We start from the raw sequence: 18,741 nt of genomic DNA, 5'->3' as shown, positions 1-18,741 counted from the left end.
GGACTTCTGGGTGACACTCTCCTGTTCCTTGGCTTGTGAGTTTGCCCCATCCAACTGTTGCCCTGTCTGGTATTTGCTTTTCCCTTCCATTTTGACGGTTACATTGTCATTATACTAAATACATACTGTATTTAGTTCTTACAAATCAGTCCACTTTCACTCTCCAGGTAGTTGTCTCCACTCCAGCATGTTCTCCGGTTTGAATTCTGACTCTGTGTTGGGGACATTCACCTCATCTGACGTCTGTCTTGCAACAGTAGTTTTTAAAATTGAAGTAGAACTGTTGTAAAATCTGGTGGTGTGTGGAGAAAAGCAACAACAAAAATGGGTATTTCTACAGCCAGGTGGAGACTCTGTGGAACATTGTTTTTTGGGGAAGAATAAAATACTCCACTCCCACACACAGGTTTGGTAAAGGTGGGGTTTTTTTTGTTTTTTAACATGTATGTTTTTGTACCTAATAGTTGTGGAAGTCTGTTAAGTAAAATATCACTTGCTGTATTTAAAAAAAAAAATAAAATTTGTTCACAACGACCATCCCTGAGTACATACATCAGTACAGCAGAAGTTACCCTTATAACAGACGTTTTACTGACCTTAGCCTGGAAATACCTGTGAATCCAGAGTGGACCACTGGGTCTTAATTTTAAAATTTGTATGCTCAGGCTGGAAATGGGCAGCTTTTACAAACTATTTCAGCTACCTTTAAGCTTGGACTGAAAGAAGTATCCAAGACCCTATATTTTCTTTTGTAAGCTCTCTGTGAGCTGCTCTGTAAACTGGAAGAAGAGGCAGTCGTTAGCACCTTGGGAAAAGCTTCTGCTTGAGCTTTTGCAAAATGAGAAGTGAATGCCGGTGAAGTGTTATCTGCCCTCTGAACTTAGAGTTGGACAAGATCACTGAAAAGTCCTGGAGTATAGTAGTTGATGCTTGGCACCAGATGATTACAAAAGGATGTTTTCTTAGCGGATTTTTTTTTTTTTATCATGTGCGTTAGCTGTAAGCTACGAAGCCTTATGTACCTCAGCCACTGGGGGTTCTTTGGGCTGCACTGTCAAGACTAAAAATCAACATTTTGGAGCTGTAAGGTGTTTCTCTGCCTTGTGCTGGAGCATTGAGTGCTTGTGCCTTCCCTAACGCTGGCAGCATAAATTTGCATGTTGACACTTTACAGACTGGCAACCCTAAACCCGTCGTGAGGCCCTGCTAGACCTCTGCCTGACTGCTGTAATCAGTCTGATACCTCTTCTGAGGCTGCATGTTTAGTTTATGGGTTTGGGGTTGGATTCTGAAACAGAAATAGTATTAAAAGAGATTCATGAGGCAAGATGAAAATTAAGGGTTTGGGACCAAGAGTTTATCAGTATGTTTGTGGCTTGCATTTGTTTTAGTTTGTTTTTAGCAGCAGAACACATTTTTAGTTGCTTTACAGTATGCTTAGGACATTGCTTTTGAAGTGTTGGACACTCTTTGGACTTGGCTGATACCATTTCCTTTAGGTAAAGGACCTTTTGATCAAAGGCTGAATTCCTGAATCCTATTTTCTTGTTTTCTCTCTCCAGGTATGTTGTTATTTTGCAAATAAAATACTGATAGTACATGTGGCAAGGTAAAGCATTACTTTTGCTACTCAAAACTTTTCCTGGGTTTTATTTTTCTGCTTCTGTTCTTCCATACCTTCCTTCTGAAAGTATCTTGTAGCTTCGTTTTGGCCAGCTCCTTCCTGACCAGAAGGCCTAACACACATAGATGAAACAATTTTTAGATTTGCAGTGCTCCGTGTATGAAATCATAAATTACATTTTTTTGTATGTATGTTCTGTTTATGGTCTCTGGTACCTTTCCTCCTTTCAGTAGAGAGAACTTAATGACGTTTAGGATGCTTTTACCAGAACAGATGGGAGATGTCAGCGCTTTTCTTGGATGTGTCTTTGAGGGCAAGTTTCTTCCATGTCTTCAGCTTTTGTTTTTGTGATTTACAAGCATTATTTGAGCAAAATGAATCTGTTGTCTTACTCCTGTAAATGATACTGGAATATGAGAGCTCCTTTCTAGCAGATGGTGTCAGCTACAGCAGAGTACCTAAGGATAGGCTCAGCTGAGAAAGTGAGTTGTGCTTGCCCTCGATGGGGTCCAGCACTTTTCCTGCTGGATGGGGTCAAGAAGGAAGAAGGCAGGGATGCAGGCAATACTTGGTTTACAAGTTATGGCTGGACAAGTTATGGTTATCTGCTGAAGCTGAGAAAGCAGAATGTGTTTGTAGTTCAGGAAGGATCATGACTTCTGCTCAGGCTTGAATAATGATTCGAGTGTGGTGATATCGAAGAAATAGGATAGGATTTAATCTGGAGGTGACAGAGTGAGATTAAAGATAGATGACAGGTGAATTTCTGCATATATGTGTGTGAGAGGGAGATGCTGTTTAGGAAAAAAAAACCCCGATACTGAAGGCAGAGAGAGACGCTGGGCAGAGCTGCTTTTTCTCCTGAGGAGCACGACAAGAATCTGGAGGAGCTGACACTGCGTAAGTTAGTAAGCAGGAGGACTAAATGGAAGAAAATTTTGCAAAAGAGCAAGAAATTAAAATAAGAAGCAGGTCTGTCAGTGGTGTCTGTAAGGCTGAAAAAAGTGAAGATGAAGTAGTGAGTTTGAGTGGTGGCTAGAGAAAAGGTCACTAGTGTGGTATGATTTGTGTGAGTGGGTTGCAAGTAGTAGAAGCTACGCTAGAGTGTGCCTGGTGTGGAGCTGAAGAGGAGGAGCTCCAGAGGTTGTCAATGTTGTAAACAGCATGGTTGGTGAGAGCTGGGATGAAGGGGAGTACAAGGTGCAAGTGGGGTCCTGGGCAGTGATATTTAAGATGAAAGAAATTAAAATCATGCTGGTTTTCAAGGGGGTAAAAAACCTATAGGATAAACGAATGGAAGGAAAAAGTGAAATCTGGGGATGAAAGTGTAGGGAAATCTGGAGTTGGGGCACAGTAGACAGGAAAAGGAAGTGAAGTTGGGAGTAGAGTGCAGAAAAAAATTCCCTATTCCTGTATAGATTTTCATATATAGGAACCTACTTGCTCAAAATGTACATACGTGATCATTGCTGCTTGGTGTTGGCGAGAGCTTGCTAACGAAGACCGATTGACGAGTGCCAGGAGAGCAAACACACTGAGCTGAGGTTGTGATTGTGCAAAAGTCCCGTGACTGTCAGTGGGATTTCAGCACATGCTTACATTTTAGGAGGTACTCATGTGTTGGTCACGGGGCACAGTCATTCTTTTGTGGGTCGGTTTAGCTTTCATCTAATGCTCTTTCAAAAACTGCAAGTTTCTCTGGGTGAGAAAAGAGCTGATAAGGGTTTAGCTCCTGTAGCTTACTGACCCCGGCAGCAAATGCCAGTGGTGGACGTGCTTTACTTCAAAGTACTACTATTCAAATGTGGTAAACTATTTTAACTGATAAGAATTCAATAAAAATAAAGCTCTAAAGTTAATACACATTATATTTTGGGGTGATACAGAACAACTGAGATGAGAGATGACTTTGAGGGCATTCATCTCTTCTTGAGGGGTTCCTTCTGTGTTTGACATCTGAACCAAGCCCGAAGATCAGCCTTTCGTTACTGTTCTGGATTGCTCAGTTCATAGCGTAAATGGATTAAAAATAGTTCAAGGAAAAGCAATTACAAGCTGTTACTTGAATACTTCATGGGGTCTTGGTAAACCAGAGGTGACTTCAGGTTCATGGTGTAGCAAAGTGCGTGTTCCTCCCTTGCTGCATCTACCACTGAAGCAAGCGTGGAGGATCGCATGTGTAGCTGCTCCATAGATCAGAGTCTGGAAAGCAAATCCCATCTGTGTCAGTCAGATTGCTCTTGATGTGCTTAGTCTCCCTGAAACTCAAAAGTTAACTTCCACCTGTAACTTTGAAATTGCTTCAATAAAGCAATTCAGAATTATTTGATGGATCAGCAAAATAATATCAGTTACTGCTCAGTGGATGAAGTCTCTTTTCATCTCAGACACTGAATAAAAAATAGAAGTCTGACTCTGTAAATTCATATAGCTCTGTTAAGTTTTCTGAGGCCAGGATTTCACCCTTGAACTCCTCTCAGGATATGTTGTTACTTTTGAAAGAGCAGAACAGATTGCCCATGTTTGTGGTTAAACAAAAGAAGATCACCCGGTCTGTGATTGAATGAGTGGCTCCATTTATTTAAATGTCAGTAACCTGCTCTGTTCTGAAATACTATGTTAGGGAATAGCTAGAAAGCTGTAGAATATTAAGCTATAAAAAGGAAAAAAAAAACCAACAACAAAAAAACCCAAACAACCCAAAAGGTCTGTTATGTTACCTAGCAAACATGAAATAATGAAATTTTAGTTTTGGGCTATTTTGTTATAACATCTGTTGTTTTTCATGCAGTTTATTTTGGATGTATTCTATATGTTGCATACAGTTTTTATTTTTACATTATTTTTGTTATTCAGAGGATTTAGATGATTATCATAACGCAAATTGCTCGTGTTCTTGTTCCATCACATCATTAATTATAGCACTTGTATTCTTTTATTCTTTGGATTTTCAGGGAAAAAAAAGACCTTTTTGTATAAAAATAAATAAATCCTTTGTTGCAGTCTAGATCTCTTAAACTATTGTCCTCTAAAAGTGGTAAAATATGTATGACTAATTAAAATAAAGGGCCTTTCATCAGCTCGTAATCCCTGCCATTCAAATTTATTTAGAAATTCTTGTATAAATAAACCATGCAAGTGTATAACCGGCCAAATATATTGGTATCTTTTAGTTTGAAGCACTGCCAACTGCAGATTATATGGCATAAGACTTAAGGCAGTAAAGAAATCAAGGCAAATCCTTTCCTAGGGATCAAGATTGTAGGGTCAAAGATAAACAACACTTCGTCTTATAGAATTCTCTGTTGGAAGGGGAAAAAAAAGTTAAATTACAACATGATGTAAAAATCCATGTACTGAATTCTCCTGTAAAAGAGAAATAACTGAAAGAATGTAGTTTAAGCTTTCTAAAAGCATCTGAATATCCAAGACATGAATGAATTTATTGAAAGTGGATAGGAGTGGGTGAAAGTGGGTGCTAAAAATGGCAATTTTGCTTCATCACTTTTTAATGGTGCTTACTGTAATAGCTTGCATCAAGTTCTCTGGATGAATCACAGAGCAAGCTTTAAATAACAGCACCTGTCCCAGAGTAAACAGAAGAATTGTGTTTATGAAGGTGTGCCTTTACTCTTTCCCACAGTCCACAGATGATGCTGAAAAATCTCTTCTTGTGTTGCAGTCGCCTCGTTTCCCCGCCCAAGCCAGAGTATTCAGTGTAATTACTGTTAATATACCCATCTGTCTGCATCACTGAAATGCCATTTGCTTTTGGAGCTGGTGACTTTTAGCATCAGTAGGTTGTCATCATCGCGATTGGAGTTAGGCTTTGACGTGGACTGAAATCGAGCGTTACACGCTTAGGATATTATAGCCATCGTTGTTCAGCTTTGAAAACACAAATATTAAAGGGAAGTTTGTTTTTTCCGCACTTTTCTAAGTGGGAAAACAACAAATTTGGTTGTTTAATTTCTAAAAGACAGTGTTCCGCTTTCTTAAAACCAAACTGTACCTCTGATGGAAGGAAATGTCATTTACTCGCTTCCTCTACCGAGAGATTTTTCTCTTGAGGTTTCCCCGTAGCCCAGCGATCAAACCTGCCATCCAGCTGGCGAGGTGAAGTAGAGCAAGCTTGTGGTTTTAGGTGCTGTGGTTGCATGCATAGCATGCAACGGTTTAAAGGAGAGGAAGGGAAAAAGGAAAAAAAAAAAAAAAAAAGCAACTCCTGGGTCCCCCTAAAATCCAACTGAGCTTTGGAAAATAGAATTGCCTCACTCAGGTTTTAAAGCCCTAGTCTGAAAGCAAAGCTCCATAATAATCTGTCTTTGGATCTGGAAGTAATTTATATTTCCATACAAATGCCCTTTCCAGACCCAGAGCCATATATATTAATTTATTCCCAAACTAAACTATCCTGTAAAGATTTTACAATAAAAATAATTTTTTATTTTGAATTTTTCCTGGCTGAGCCTTTCTGGAAAAGGCACTGCCCATCTTATGTTTGAGAGCTGCTGTTGAGTGCTACAGTCTACTCTAAGAACCACTATGTGAAAGTTTATCTCAGGCAAAAAGAGCCTGAAAACATTTATTTTAATGCTTTATGTTTAAAATTTTAGACATGTGTAGGTGGAAATTCCCATGTGAAAAATTTAAAGCCCTTCAAAAGTGGAAAAGAGGTGTCTTGTATTCATTCATTTTGGAGTACAAAATAGTATTCATATGATTATTATTTTGATTTTTTTTTAAATTCAATGAATGGAGCCTCGTCAGAATACTTAGTCAAGAATTAAGGAACTGCTTGCAGATTTTCCCAGTAAGGATTAACATCTGACGTAGTTGTGTCATTGCTTCAGCAACAATGGGATCCTTTATCTGCGCTCACATATTATGTGCATTTCATTTTTTCTTACAGATGGTGCTTTGTTTGTAAGGGCAGCCTGACTGGATCTGTGTGTATTAGCTGCGCTGAAAAATGCGGGTGTCTGACAGGTGTAAAATGTAGGGGAATACAGCAAAGGTTAAGGCAAGCGCATGATGAGACGCTACTGTATATGGTGACAGCTGACATTGCGGTGCTTGACTTTTCATTTCATGAAAACTAAGTATTCGTGTTTCACACTTCATTGATGGGATGTAGACTCTAAAATTAGTTTAAATTTTCATAGACAATTGAATTTTTTATGTCATTTGTAGCGACTATTAACTTCTGCAGTTTAAAGCCACTCAGACCTCTTGTTCTTCTGATACGTTGGGATTCATTTTCACTAAATAACCATGCCCTTCCAACACCCCAAAGTCTTGATTCAACTGATGCATCATCAGCATGCGAAACATTAGAAATTCAGCACCTAACCATTGGCTCCTGCTGGAATAACTACTTTAGCTGGGCAAACAGAAGTTGAATGGCAGAACCGGGTCCTGGGCTGCTTCTGTCTGCATTTTGGTCAGGCCAATGCGACCCGAGTTGTCTGTGATACCTAGGTAGAGCTGAGGATGCGGGAGGATCGGGGAGTTTGAATGGGACTCGGGAGGGATGAACCAGCATGCCCGATGCCTGCTAAAGACAACTGGCATCTGTGGGACGTTGGGATGGGAGAGGCTGGCGGCGCTCAGAGCCATTGTTTCGGGAAATTCACTTTCTGCGTTGTGCCGCGTGTGCGCACAGAGGCTGTTCCAGAGGGTTCCCTGCAGGTTTCCCAGTCTCTGGAACGCTTGGGTGACTGGGGGAACACGTGTGCCAGCACCAAGCGAGGGAAGTTCGGTGGTAATCTGGGCATCATCTACCTCCAGCCCCCACTTCCCTCCTCACGTTGAGTTTTCCTGCTGTTCACCTTTCCTTGCCGATTGCTGCAGGACCAATTTAAGGATGCCATCGCCTGCAAGCGTGCCCTCCTTCTGTTACAAAAGTGGGATGTTAAGAGATTATTGTCATTTCTGGTACTGTAGAAACAGTGTTTTCCTGTCAATCTGTTATGGGAAAGGTTTCAAAATTGGCCTTGGAAACATCTTAAGTGTTGCTTGCTCTGTGGGGAGATTATTTTAAGATTTTTCCCCTTTACTTTCATAGCTTGTAGGTACGGTGGTCTGAGGGATGAAGAATTTGGAATAGTTTCGTGGTTACAAGTAAATTACAAATTCTCTACTACATCCTCATCTGCAAGCAGTTAGTATGAAAAATAATTCTGGTGTATACTAGTGCCCGCGGGCACAATGAGCGCGAGCAGCGTATCTGTAATGGAGAGCAACGCAGAGACGTCTGAACTGCCGTCAAGCTTGGTGGGAGGTGCCGAGTCCCGACATGGTGCTCCATGAAGGAGATGTTTTCATGACCTGAGCTGACGGCTGTGCTAACGGAGCGGTGTAGCCAGGTTAAAAACCGCTGTCTTTGGCTGGGTCACCTCGCCCAGCTGCCTTTGTGCTGGTCTGGAGATAGATTTGGCATCTCTGCTTTCCCTTCCTTCGCTCAGTAACTCTGAAACGTTTGTGCTCTCTATTGTTTTTTGTTTATTTTTTACCTAATTTTACTGTTTCTTTGCATTTATGATTTCTTTTCTAAGCTGTCCTTACCAGCCTTTTTCCCGCTTTCCAGGTAGGAATGGATCTTTGAGTAGCAAAGCGTAGTTTTTAGTCCCCCTCTCCTCTTTTTGTTTTTTTGAGCTTCTCATTTTGTGGTTGAGTTCTTAGCTGCTTTGCAGAGCTAAACATGTGTGGTTAGCGTGTGCACGCGGGATGTTTGCGTTTGGCCAGGTCTCTCTATACTTACATTAGTGTGCACTGGAGGTCAGTGGTCCGGGGTCTCAGCAGACCTAAATCTGTGCTGGTCCCATGAGGTTGGAGGTTGGGGTCTTACAGGCTTGTGGAGCACAGGCACACACAGTATTCCTCCTTGATTTTCCATATGTAGGAGGAGAAATTCTGAGCTGAGCTACAACAGATATTATTGTCACAGTTTGCTCGCTTGTAGGGATGGGTGTAAGAGGAGAATTCTTGCTCCATAAGCCCTAGTAGGTAGTTCGGGCATCATGCACAGTTTAATGAAGAGTAGACACCAGGATGCTTTTTTGTATATTTTCTCTTTTGTCACGTGGAGAACAAATGCTGGGCACACAGCTTCCTCATCTGGAGTGCTGAAACTGAAACTAGAATGACAGTGACCAAAAACAGCCCTCAGTGAAAGACTGATTTTTATTAGAAAATACCTTTCCTGTTTAAATTTCACTTTTTATGGAAATTGGTGTGTAATTTGGGTTATTGTAAGTGCAGTTCCTAAAGGAAACAAGGCTCTATGCAGTCAGGGTAAGCATAAGTGGTTTTGTCTCTCCTCATTCTACATCTTCTTGATAACTTTGAAACCAGTCGGTCAAATTTTATAGAGGAGCACGAGTCTCACAAAGTTCCTAATTTTTTGAAAATTCAAGGCAACTGGGTAGAGAGGAGTATATCCCATTAACGCTGGACTGTTGTTTGAACTTAGCCTTTAATAAATGTTGTAGAATCTGCATCTTTCTGTCCATCTCTCACATCCTCACACAGATTCTGAAAATTTGACCTCATTAGCTCAGCTGTTTGCAGTTTAACATTACTTTCACTACTCATTTCAGCCCCATGGGAAAAGGTGGTGGTGTTACTCAAGGGTTTTGTTAGGGGTCCCAGCAGTGGGAGTGTAACTTGTTCATCAAAACACGAAACAGAATTCCCTTTCCCTCTTACCTGCTGTCAGTTTGTGATTTGTTGCATAAAAGTAATATTAAAAATCTCTTGTTTGATTTTTTCAGAAACAGAAAAGATCCCCGTAATGCGTGGACAGTGGTTTATTGATGGCACATGGCAACCTCTGGAAGAGGAGGAAAGTAACCTAATAGAACAGGAGCATCTCAACCGCTTCAAAGGCCAGCAGCTGCAAGAGAGCTTTGATATGGAAGTATCAAAACCTGTTGATGGGAAGGAGGGTAAGATTGTCTAGATCACTATTTTTATAGTATGTTCTCTGTACAGTTGGGGTCTGTTTTTCTTAAGTTTAAGAATGTGACCTGTGATGGTTTTTGAACCTGCGTAGTGGGGAACATTGTTATAGACATCAGATTGCTCTCCCATTTTTCAGCACATCGTGATGTAGATTTCCTGCTGCAGCACGTTTGATGAACACTGTAAAAATTGTATTTGTGGATAAACTTCTTGTTCCCATTTTGCTTCGTGTTTCATATCTTTTAATCTTATTTTAAATCTCACTTCAAACTGAAATCTCTTGATGGAACAAGAAGAGTCAGTGTCCAAATGCGAACTGGCTATTAGCTCTCTGACCAGCAGTCCTAATTCTGCCCTAAAGGGAGTATCAGTTTTACAGATCACATTTCATTTTCCATTCTAGTTCAGCCTGTAACTTTATTAGAGCAGTTTTCAGCTATAGTAAATCTTGAGCATTCATTCTGCTATGGAAGTCCTTATATTTTAATGACCAGGCTGAGGACGTTCAGTTAGTGTTCTTGGGAATCTCAGACAAATGCATTTATGTTTTTAAAAATAACCTTCTGAAATTACTGCTCTATTATTTAATGTATGCAGTTGAATTGATTGCTCAGGGTAAGTATGGCGCAGCAAGGTTCAGTGTTTTTGGCTTTCACGCTTCACTTCTGTTTGTTGGTTGTCACTTTATGAACAATCTACAAACCAAGAGGTGCAGGTACAGAGGCCTCACGATATGTTTTAGTAGGGTTTTGGTTGTGTTTTTCTTTATAATGCAACTTTATTTTTAAACTCTTTAAACTACAACTTTGTACAAGACAGCCACAGAATGCAGGAGGGGCTGTGGTTTGGCCATGAGCATGGAGAAGTTCTTACATGGGAACTACATGACCGCACAAGTAAGAGCTTGTTAATAAATTGGAAGCAAGGCAATATTCAGGGTTCTTCCATGATTGCTGTAAGGAAAACCAGAATAGTATTTGTTGACTAGGGGAGATTTGTCAACAGTGCAAAGAGTAGTTAAGTTTCTAACTCCCCTCAAGGCTGGCGGGGACTCTGTGAATACTTTTTTTTTTTTTTCCCTATTTAAAAGATCTTTTCGTCTGGCCAAGCCTGCAGTACAGTCTTCTGCTTTAACAGCTCTGTCAGGTAGGTGCATAAAATGGTGCGAGCCCTGAGCTGCAGCACTGTGCCGGTACAACCGCCCTTCTGAAAGGCACTTTTTTAGCTGTATTTCTGTGTGCTCCTACTGATTTATTGTTCCAGTGTCCTGGTACAAAGCTCAGCTTTGTTAGTACAGCTGCACCCCCACTGAGTGCAGTGCTGTTTGTGGTAGGGTAGTCTGCTTTTCCTTGGGAAGCACATCTTTATGGCTGCTGATGCTTCCAGCCTTTGGTAGCTTAACTTCTGATGGAAAGAAGGATGCCTTCAGTTGTATTTGGATTCTCCTTAATGAGTAAGGAAGAGTTTTTTTGCTTGGTTTTTTTCTTTTTTTAAGAAAAAGTCTGGTCTGTGGAGCAGAAATTTTCAGATTTAAGGTAGGAGGGATTGGGGAGAGTGATGAGAAAGATACAATGCCTGATATTTACAAAAACATAAAAGATCCAAAAAAGAAAATCCAAATTTAGTTACCAGTGCCTTTTCTAAAACTAAAGTTAAAAAAATAAATAGGTGTGTATGCAGTCACTTCAAAATGGAATATGTGTAAAGTCACCAATAACTTTCAATAGATTTTTTTTTTTGTAGTGATAGGAGAGTTGCAGGAAAATTATAGCTAACAGTAAGTGAGAAAAGTGGTTTTGTCATTATAATATGCCTCTCAATATATCTCTGATCAGCTGGCATCCATGATTGCCATCTGCACATGGCACTGGGAGAAGCTTTACAACTTGCATTATCGCTGGTGAAGTAAACATAATTAGTTCAAGTGCTGAATTCAGTTTATAAATTTCTTAAATGCTACAATTTGTTATAATTGCATCCTGTATGAAACACATTTTGGTCCTATCAAGGTTTACAGGTAGCTGTTACTGAAGACTAGTTGAAAGATCTGTAAATGTCATCAGAAGGTGAAGTGACTGTTCTCAAGGCTATGATAAAGCATTGTAAATGATGAAAAACTAGCCATCTCATCTAATTCCTCAGCAAAATTAGTACAGTCTTCTGTAACAGTCTGTTAATACTTAGACGTGATTACTTTCTTATAATGAACGTGCCAGTTTGCATCATAAATAACAAAAACCGACCTTTTCAACAAGCATCTTGTTGATATACAATAGACAAACCTGTCGGCTCTTGATTTGCCCCCAGCCATGCTCTAAACGGTGGCAGTAGGCTGATGAAAAGTTAGGAGCAAGTTCCACTTTGCTGCTCCTGTTCTAGATAACTTTCTCTTACTCAACCTGCTAACTTGGGTCATATGATATCCTGAAGCTTAGTATCCAAGACTTCGTTGACAATTTATTTGCCATTTAATTGTCTTTATTTTATTGTCCTCTGAAATCTTTTTGTGAAGAAAACAGAATTGTGAGCAAGTTAACCGGGTGTTGAGCAGCCTACGCAGTGCGTTGCTGGCAATGGAAATCGCCCTCTTTAAGCAAAGGGCAACAAGAGGTGCTGCTTCCTGTCTGTGTGTGGAGTCATCCGTACAGATGAGTTCATCTTTACAAAAACTGACAGCGTACGTTATGTACGTTATGAGCTATGTACGTTACCTGTGAAGGGTAGCTGCTCAGCATGCAGTGCCCCTCTTCTTTCCTTATATCTTTAGTTTTAGGATACATGTTAGGAGAGTACCCTGACGTCTAGAAAAACGATTTCCCACTGCAATGATTTAATTTATCAGTTCTGCTCCTGGATTGTAGCATGTTAACAAGGAAATTGAGGGTGCTGAGGCCCTGGCAGAGGTTGCCCAGAGAAGCTGTGGCTGCCCCTGGCTCCCTGGCAGTGTTCAAGGCCAGGTTGGATGGGGCTTTGGGCAACCTGGGCTAGTGGAGGGTGTCCCTGCCCATGGCAGGGGGGTGGAACTAGATGATCTTTGAGGTCCCTTCCAATCCAAACCATTCTATGATTCTATGAAATAACTAAGCTTCATCCAGGGCTTTTGTTGGTGATAGGACGTCAATGAATAAATGCCCAATTATTAAACTCTTAATCCAAGCAAACCTTCCTCTAAAAGTGCAAAATGTTTCAGAATGGGGGTCTCCAACCCGTGGCCTGTAAGTGACACAATGCCCATGCTACCTTCCAGTGTCGTTTGGGACCGCAGGAAGCTGTAAATGCTGAAGGTAACAGAACAGCATATGATGGTGTTTAGATGAATAATTTCTCAAGTTCTGTTTTCTGTGGGCCAGCCTGGACACCACTGCTTCCGTGGGAGATCCCTCTGAGCAAACTGCCTGTAGCGGCATTTTGATTTTCACCCTTTCAAGTATTTAATTTCATGCCTTGCAAAAGTAAGTGCATTTATTCTGCTTAATGTCACTGACTCCCCTTGGTGTGTGATCCTCTTGAGCGATCTGCTGAGCTCTTGGTCTCAGCAAGGGCATCACCCATCTCCATAGCATGACTGCACTCTTTCACATCTCGTCACCCCGGAGCCTGCTTTGATCCTGGCTGAATTCCAATATATGTTTTTTTGATTTAAATAGTTTGCTATTTTATTGATAGATACAGGAAAGGACATTGCTATTCTGTCTTTTAAGACAGAGTAACCGATAACAGCTACAGGAGGAAACCCCACTTAGGATGAGGAATTAGGGGTTTGGCTGCATTTCGACTGCTTTGTTGTGAAGTGTCTGAGTGTCTGCAGCCTGAATTTGAGTTAATGCAAATCACAAATTTGCACAAATGCAAATCTGCATATCAGCAGGTTCAGGAAGTCATCTTCTATCTTGTCATTACATAAAGTAATTTTACATAATTGGGGGTTTTTTGAGCAAAATGAGAGTCAGCACTTCGTCATTTTATAGTTGTATTGAGAGGTAGAGCTTGGCATTTGCCACTCAAGTCTATGCTAAAAACAGTTGACTCTGGTGACACTGTGAACCCCTAAATGAGATGCTGCACAGCTGTAACAGTATCCGTGGGCTTCCAGGTCTGATTTGTTGTTCTGCTGCTCTGTTGATAGATAGAAAATATTGGGGAGTTTTTGGGTCCTCAAATTAATTTGTCCGGTGCTTGGGGTTTTTTTCCATCCAGGTAACACTAGGCTTTTCTGTAGGTTAGCTTTACTTGTCCTTCTTAAGAACAATTCATTTTTCAGGCTTAACATACATAAATTAATATCAACACAAGATGTAAGGTGATGTTTTGATCTAAATTCTTAAGTTCAAAATTTTAAATATTTGATACAAACATCAGCCCTTAAAATGTGGAAATACCTGGGGTGTTTATTTGTTGACACTGAGTATGGGTTATATCTTTGTGCCTTGTGCAGAAATACTGACCTTTCTTGTGTTGCATATACCCAGTGATTACACTTAAATGTATTACTACTGTAAAATAATTCTATAAATATTTCTGAGAAAAACCTAGGTTGCAACACTAGTTCTGTGAAGCAACATTCCAGCAGAAAGCATTTTGAAGGGAATACAAGAAGGGTATGATAATATCTTTTTAGCAGTCAATAAGCTTAAGACATACAGAATAACATTTTGAAACTGCTATTTGTGCCTACTTAGACAGTGAGTTCAGGACCTATCTAAAGTAGTCTATCAAAGGAGCAGTGTTCTCAAGAGATTTCAGTAGTACCAAGGCTGTTGTAAGATAAAACAAGCCCATGAACTCAGATCATAGCAGGTTCTTAAGGGTTCTCAGACTAGATATTTTGCTAACAGTATTTAACCATAATAAAGGCAGTGATGTTCAGACCAAGAGCTTCTTGATGGAGGGTCAAAGTTGCTACTTCAGTGTTGATTTTCCTCTCTTGCTTTGGGGCCAAAGCCCACATATTGATGATCAGAGGGCTGGAGCACCTCTGCCATGGAGACAGGCTGAGAGAGTTGGGGTTGTTCGGCCTGGAGAAGAGAAGGCTCCGGGGAGACCTTAGAGCCCCTTCCAGTCCCTGCAGGGGCTCCAGGAAAGCTGGAGAGGGGCTGGTGACAAGGGCAGGGAGTGACAGGACAAGGGGGAATGGCCTGAAGCTGCAGGAGGGGAGATGGAGATGGGATGGGAGGCAGAAATCCTTCCCTGTGAGGGTGCTGAGGCCCTGGCACAGGTTGCCCAGAGAAGCTGTGGCTGCCCCTGGCTCCCTGGCAGTGTTCAAGGCCAGGCTGGATGGGGCTTTGGGCAACCTGGGCTAGTGGAGGGTGTCCCTGCCCATGGCAGGGGGATTGGGACTGGATGGGCTTTGAGGTCCCTTCCCACCCAAACCAGTCTATGAATCTGTGATATCCCTTTCTGTGGAGGAGATAACAGAGGAGCTGTTAGCAGATGGGTTCCCACCACTTCAGGTGCAGAGAGGCAGTCAGTGATGGAGGAGCAGCTTGTGTTGCATAATCTGACCTCCAACTGGAGGTTCAGTCAGTAGGACCCACGGCTGCCCGGTACGTGGACAAACTGCTATCTCTTGCCTTCTGTACAGCAGCGATGGTGCCAAACAGCAGAGCAGAAGATGCAAGTGCTCAGCGTGCACCTGGGGAAGTAGCGGGAGGTGATACTGCCCACCGCTCTAGGTTAGCACGTGAGCTAATTCTGAGTCTTCCATTCAAGACCACTGAGCATCATCAACTGGTCCCCAGTATAAATAATATCCTCTAGCAGCCGTAAGGTTTGCTACCTCTGCTTTAAAAATACCTGGTTAGCTGTTAGTATCATATAGTTGCATACCTATCAGCTGTTGCTCCATCATCTTTTTCAGGTATATTGATTTAATTAGGATGCAGTGAAGCTGAAAGCTTAATATGTGTGATAGTAAGGTAGGAATAGACGTAGTTCATTGTATTTGCAGAGAGCTTGTGGAATATCCATCCACAGACACGCTCAAAATTCAGTTGGAAATTGCCTGAGGAACCCGATTCAAATTTGAAGTTGGATCCAACTTAAAAGTTGATCCTGCTCTGTGTAGAGGATTGGAGCAGATGAACCCCAGCAATCCCTTTGACAGAAATTATTCTATGATTATGTGATAGATAAGAGATGTAGAAAAAATTCTGTGAGTCAGAATCAGAATGAATTTTTTTTAATGCATTGATTTTGAAACTGCATAAGTTTATTGGGTTTTCATATGGATTTTCAGCGTGTGGTTAGATGCCACAAAACTATAAAAGTTGCATTTGGAGTAGTTTTGTTTGACCTTAGATTTCAAATAAAATTTTCTCTATTCATAAAAAATGTATAGTAACAATGAATTTTTGTTTCACAGCTGGCTAAGTTAACCTTTAGATGGGAAAATAGTGATTCTGTGAGGGTCGTGCAGATCAGAAGGGATTTCTGGAAATGTTCTAGTTCTGCTCAAAGCTGCAGACTCAATGAGATCAGGTTGCTTAGGATGTTTCCAGTGGGGTTTTGAACATCTCCAACAATGGAGACTCCACAACCTTTCTGGGCAATCCATACCAGTATTTCATCGGTCTCACCATAAAAAAGATTTTTTTTGTTACACTTTACTTGAATTTGCTGTGTATCGTCGTCTTCTTCAGTGTTGTATTGCCACAGCCAGTAAAATATTCTGTAGACTAAATTATTTTATCAAATCCCAAGTGCAGTAGCTATGAGCCTAATTTTCCTCTCCTGTAGAAAAATGATGTGCAACAGTAATATATTTCACTTGCATCTGTATTACGGCATCTGCTGACATCAGCAGTTAGCAGAGATGTGAAGAGACGTAACTGTGGCAGTTGAAACCCTTGACACAAGCATGGATTATCACTTGTCGTGGCATAAGTTACTAGATCATAGAGTGCTTTCAATTTTTATTTTTAATTTTCAATTTCATTTTTAATTTTGAAATTAAGACTATTTGTATGAGTGAGGGCCCACAGAAAACATGGATTTGTAGGACTTGACTTTCAGCCTTGCTCAAGAATGCCCGAAGCAGCATAGAAGGTACCATCGTACCCGAGTTAGCAGTGAATACGAGTCTGCTGTTGTCTAAGCGTCAAGAGCAGCTTCTTCCTGCTCACATAACTTTACCTGCTCCTTAGCAGCAGTTTCCGCTTACCTTAAAGCATTTCTTCCATAATCACACACCACCGATACGCAAATCCCTGGAAAAAAAAAAAAATCTTTTGGATTGCTGTGCAATATTTCAGTGTTCTCACAAGGAGTGAAATAAGACAACTGAAAGTCTAATAAAATTTACGGACTTGCCATCGATGGGAAGCGTTGCATTTCGCTGTGGAAGGCAGCTCCTTGAGGACGTACAAAGCAGGGTAACAGTAGGATATTTTGTCTAATCTAACTTTTAATGATCCTGTCGCACTCTTTGGGGAAAATAATAGAGCTGTGCTTAAAGTTGCATTGTTGGTTGGGGTTTTTTTCTAATGTTTAGTGTATATTTAAGAAGGGTTACTCTGTTCTACCCTGTAAAAATAGAGTATGTATGCTTTTGTATGTGTAAATGCAAGGGCACTCAGTGAGTCTGATTACTCTGTGTTCTCGCTGCCTTTTACTAATGCCTTTAGCTTTGTTGTGATGTCATAACTGTTTATGAAGAGTGAAAAAGTTGAATTTGGCTAATGTGACCTGACCCTCTTGCTACAAAACCGGTTTTTTAAGTGTATATACTTTTTCAGAAATTGTGCCAACTTTTTTTTTTCCTGAAAATGGTAATACTAATGAAAAAAATGACACCCCTTTTAAAAATTTTACTTTGAAGCTCAGTGTTTTTACTTTTAGTTCTCTACTACCTCCCTCCCTTCTCCCTCCCTTCTTTGTTCAAATGGAGAGGATATAAGGAGAATTCAGATGCTGCATGTCTTAAGCGAAAGCGTTCCCAAGGTACAGTAATTGTAGATTTCTTTTTTGTAGTACTCCTGGCTTAGGAAGCTTTACATTCTAGTTTGCTTATATCAGTCAAATGTGTTAGATTTAAATGCTTCAATTTCTTGAGCTGTATGCATGATATTTCCTTCAAAAGGGAAGGAAAAAGCATCATAAATCTTAGAAGAAAAGTAGAAGTGTTGTGAATCTTAGGAAAATAGACGCTAACAGTATCACACAGTAATCCTTGTTATAATTCCTTGTGACTGTAATGAAAACTGTTTGTTTCTTACACTCTTTTTATATGGTTTGGCTTTTTCAATAAACTAAAACCAACTTTTTTTGAATCACAGCAGGTCTGGAATAAGATAAATTATGTCAGAGAAGGAATGGAGGTTTTACAGTAGATAACGTTTTGTTTGCCACTTTATTTTTTGATAGTGCACGCATCTTTAGTTTTATGTTGTAAATTATTTTTACTGCAGCTTTTGTATAAGTACTGGAATGAAATGCGACTTTGGACATACAATGTAAAAAGAAGAGGCTGTATAGAATACGTGATAAAGGCTGCTGTGTTGTAGAAAACAACTTTGAACTTTGCAGCAGCTGATGACGTGCAAATTTGTTTCAGAAAGTGGGAGTAGATCTTACAGGAGCCATTAATGATTGCAGAAGGCTCAAAAGTTCTTGTCACTGGTCTTTCTCTGCCACAGTTAAAGCCAGTAGTGATTAAACTGTTACTGACTTCACTGACTCTGGAACTAGACTTCTGAAAACTGCACCCTCGATTTAAAATGTAAATGCATATGGTAGGTTTAGAGTTATTCTTATCATACTGTATATTCATATAGCTCCTGGAGTTACTGTAAAGTATAAGAATTTATTTTTATATACATAAAAGTTTGTCTTTTGACTTCCTTTAATTATTTTTTTCTATGATTTGGGTCCAAATGAAAATGACTGAAATCAAAATGTTTAATAGTAAACTTTTTCCTGCCTCTTTGCACACATGAAATCCAAATCTGTTAAAGGTGAATAGGTGTTAACTACTGTCTTGAGCAGTAAGAAAGGACTTCTGCCTTTTATTTTGTGATTGTGATTTTGAAGTTATTTTGAATATTTATTTTCTCCAAATCATGTTCAGTTGTGGTAATGAATGTGCTTGAATTACAAAATTAAAAGCAGGTGCTTTTATAACAAATGGTGACATTGATGAATTGAGAGGTGATGAA

At 40.3% G+C, this 18,741-nt stretch overlaps 1 protein-coding gene across 3 annotated transcripts in view; it reads left to right on the top strand.

Moving 5' to 3' along the window:
* The window catches only part of DDHD1 (DDHD domain containing 1), a 64,619-nt gene that overhangs the window by 4,272 nt on the left and 41,606 nt on the right, over positions 1 to 18,741 (top strand). For 2 of the 3 annotated variants that reach the window (XM_075753215.1, XM_075753213.1), the window contains exons 2-3: positions 9,400 to 9,573; positions 17,426 to 17,527. In XM_075753215.1, the coding sequence (XP_075609330.1) occupies positions 9,400 to 9,573; positions 17,426 to 17,527 (276 nt within the window). The remainder of the gene's footprint in view (positions 1 to 9,399; positions 9,574 to 17,425; positions 17,528 to 18,741) is intronic. The other variant, XM_075753214.1, reaches the window with a different exon arrangement.

Source organism: Balearica regulorum, chromosome 5 (assembly GCF_011004875.1).
Source record: "Balearica regulorum gibbericeps isolate bBalReg1 chromosome 5, bBalReg1.pri, whole genome shotgun sequence".
Lineage (NCBI taxonomy): Eukaryota > Metazoa > Chordata > Aves > Gruiformes > Gruidae > Balearica > Balearica regulorum.
This window is presented reverse-complemented; position numbering and strand designations above follow the sequence as displayed.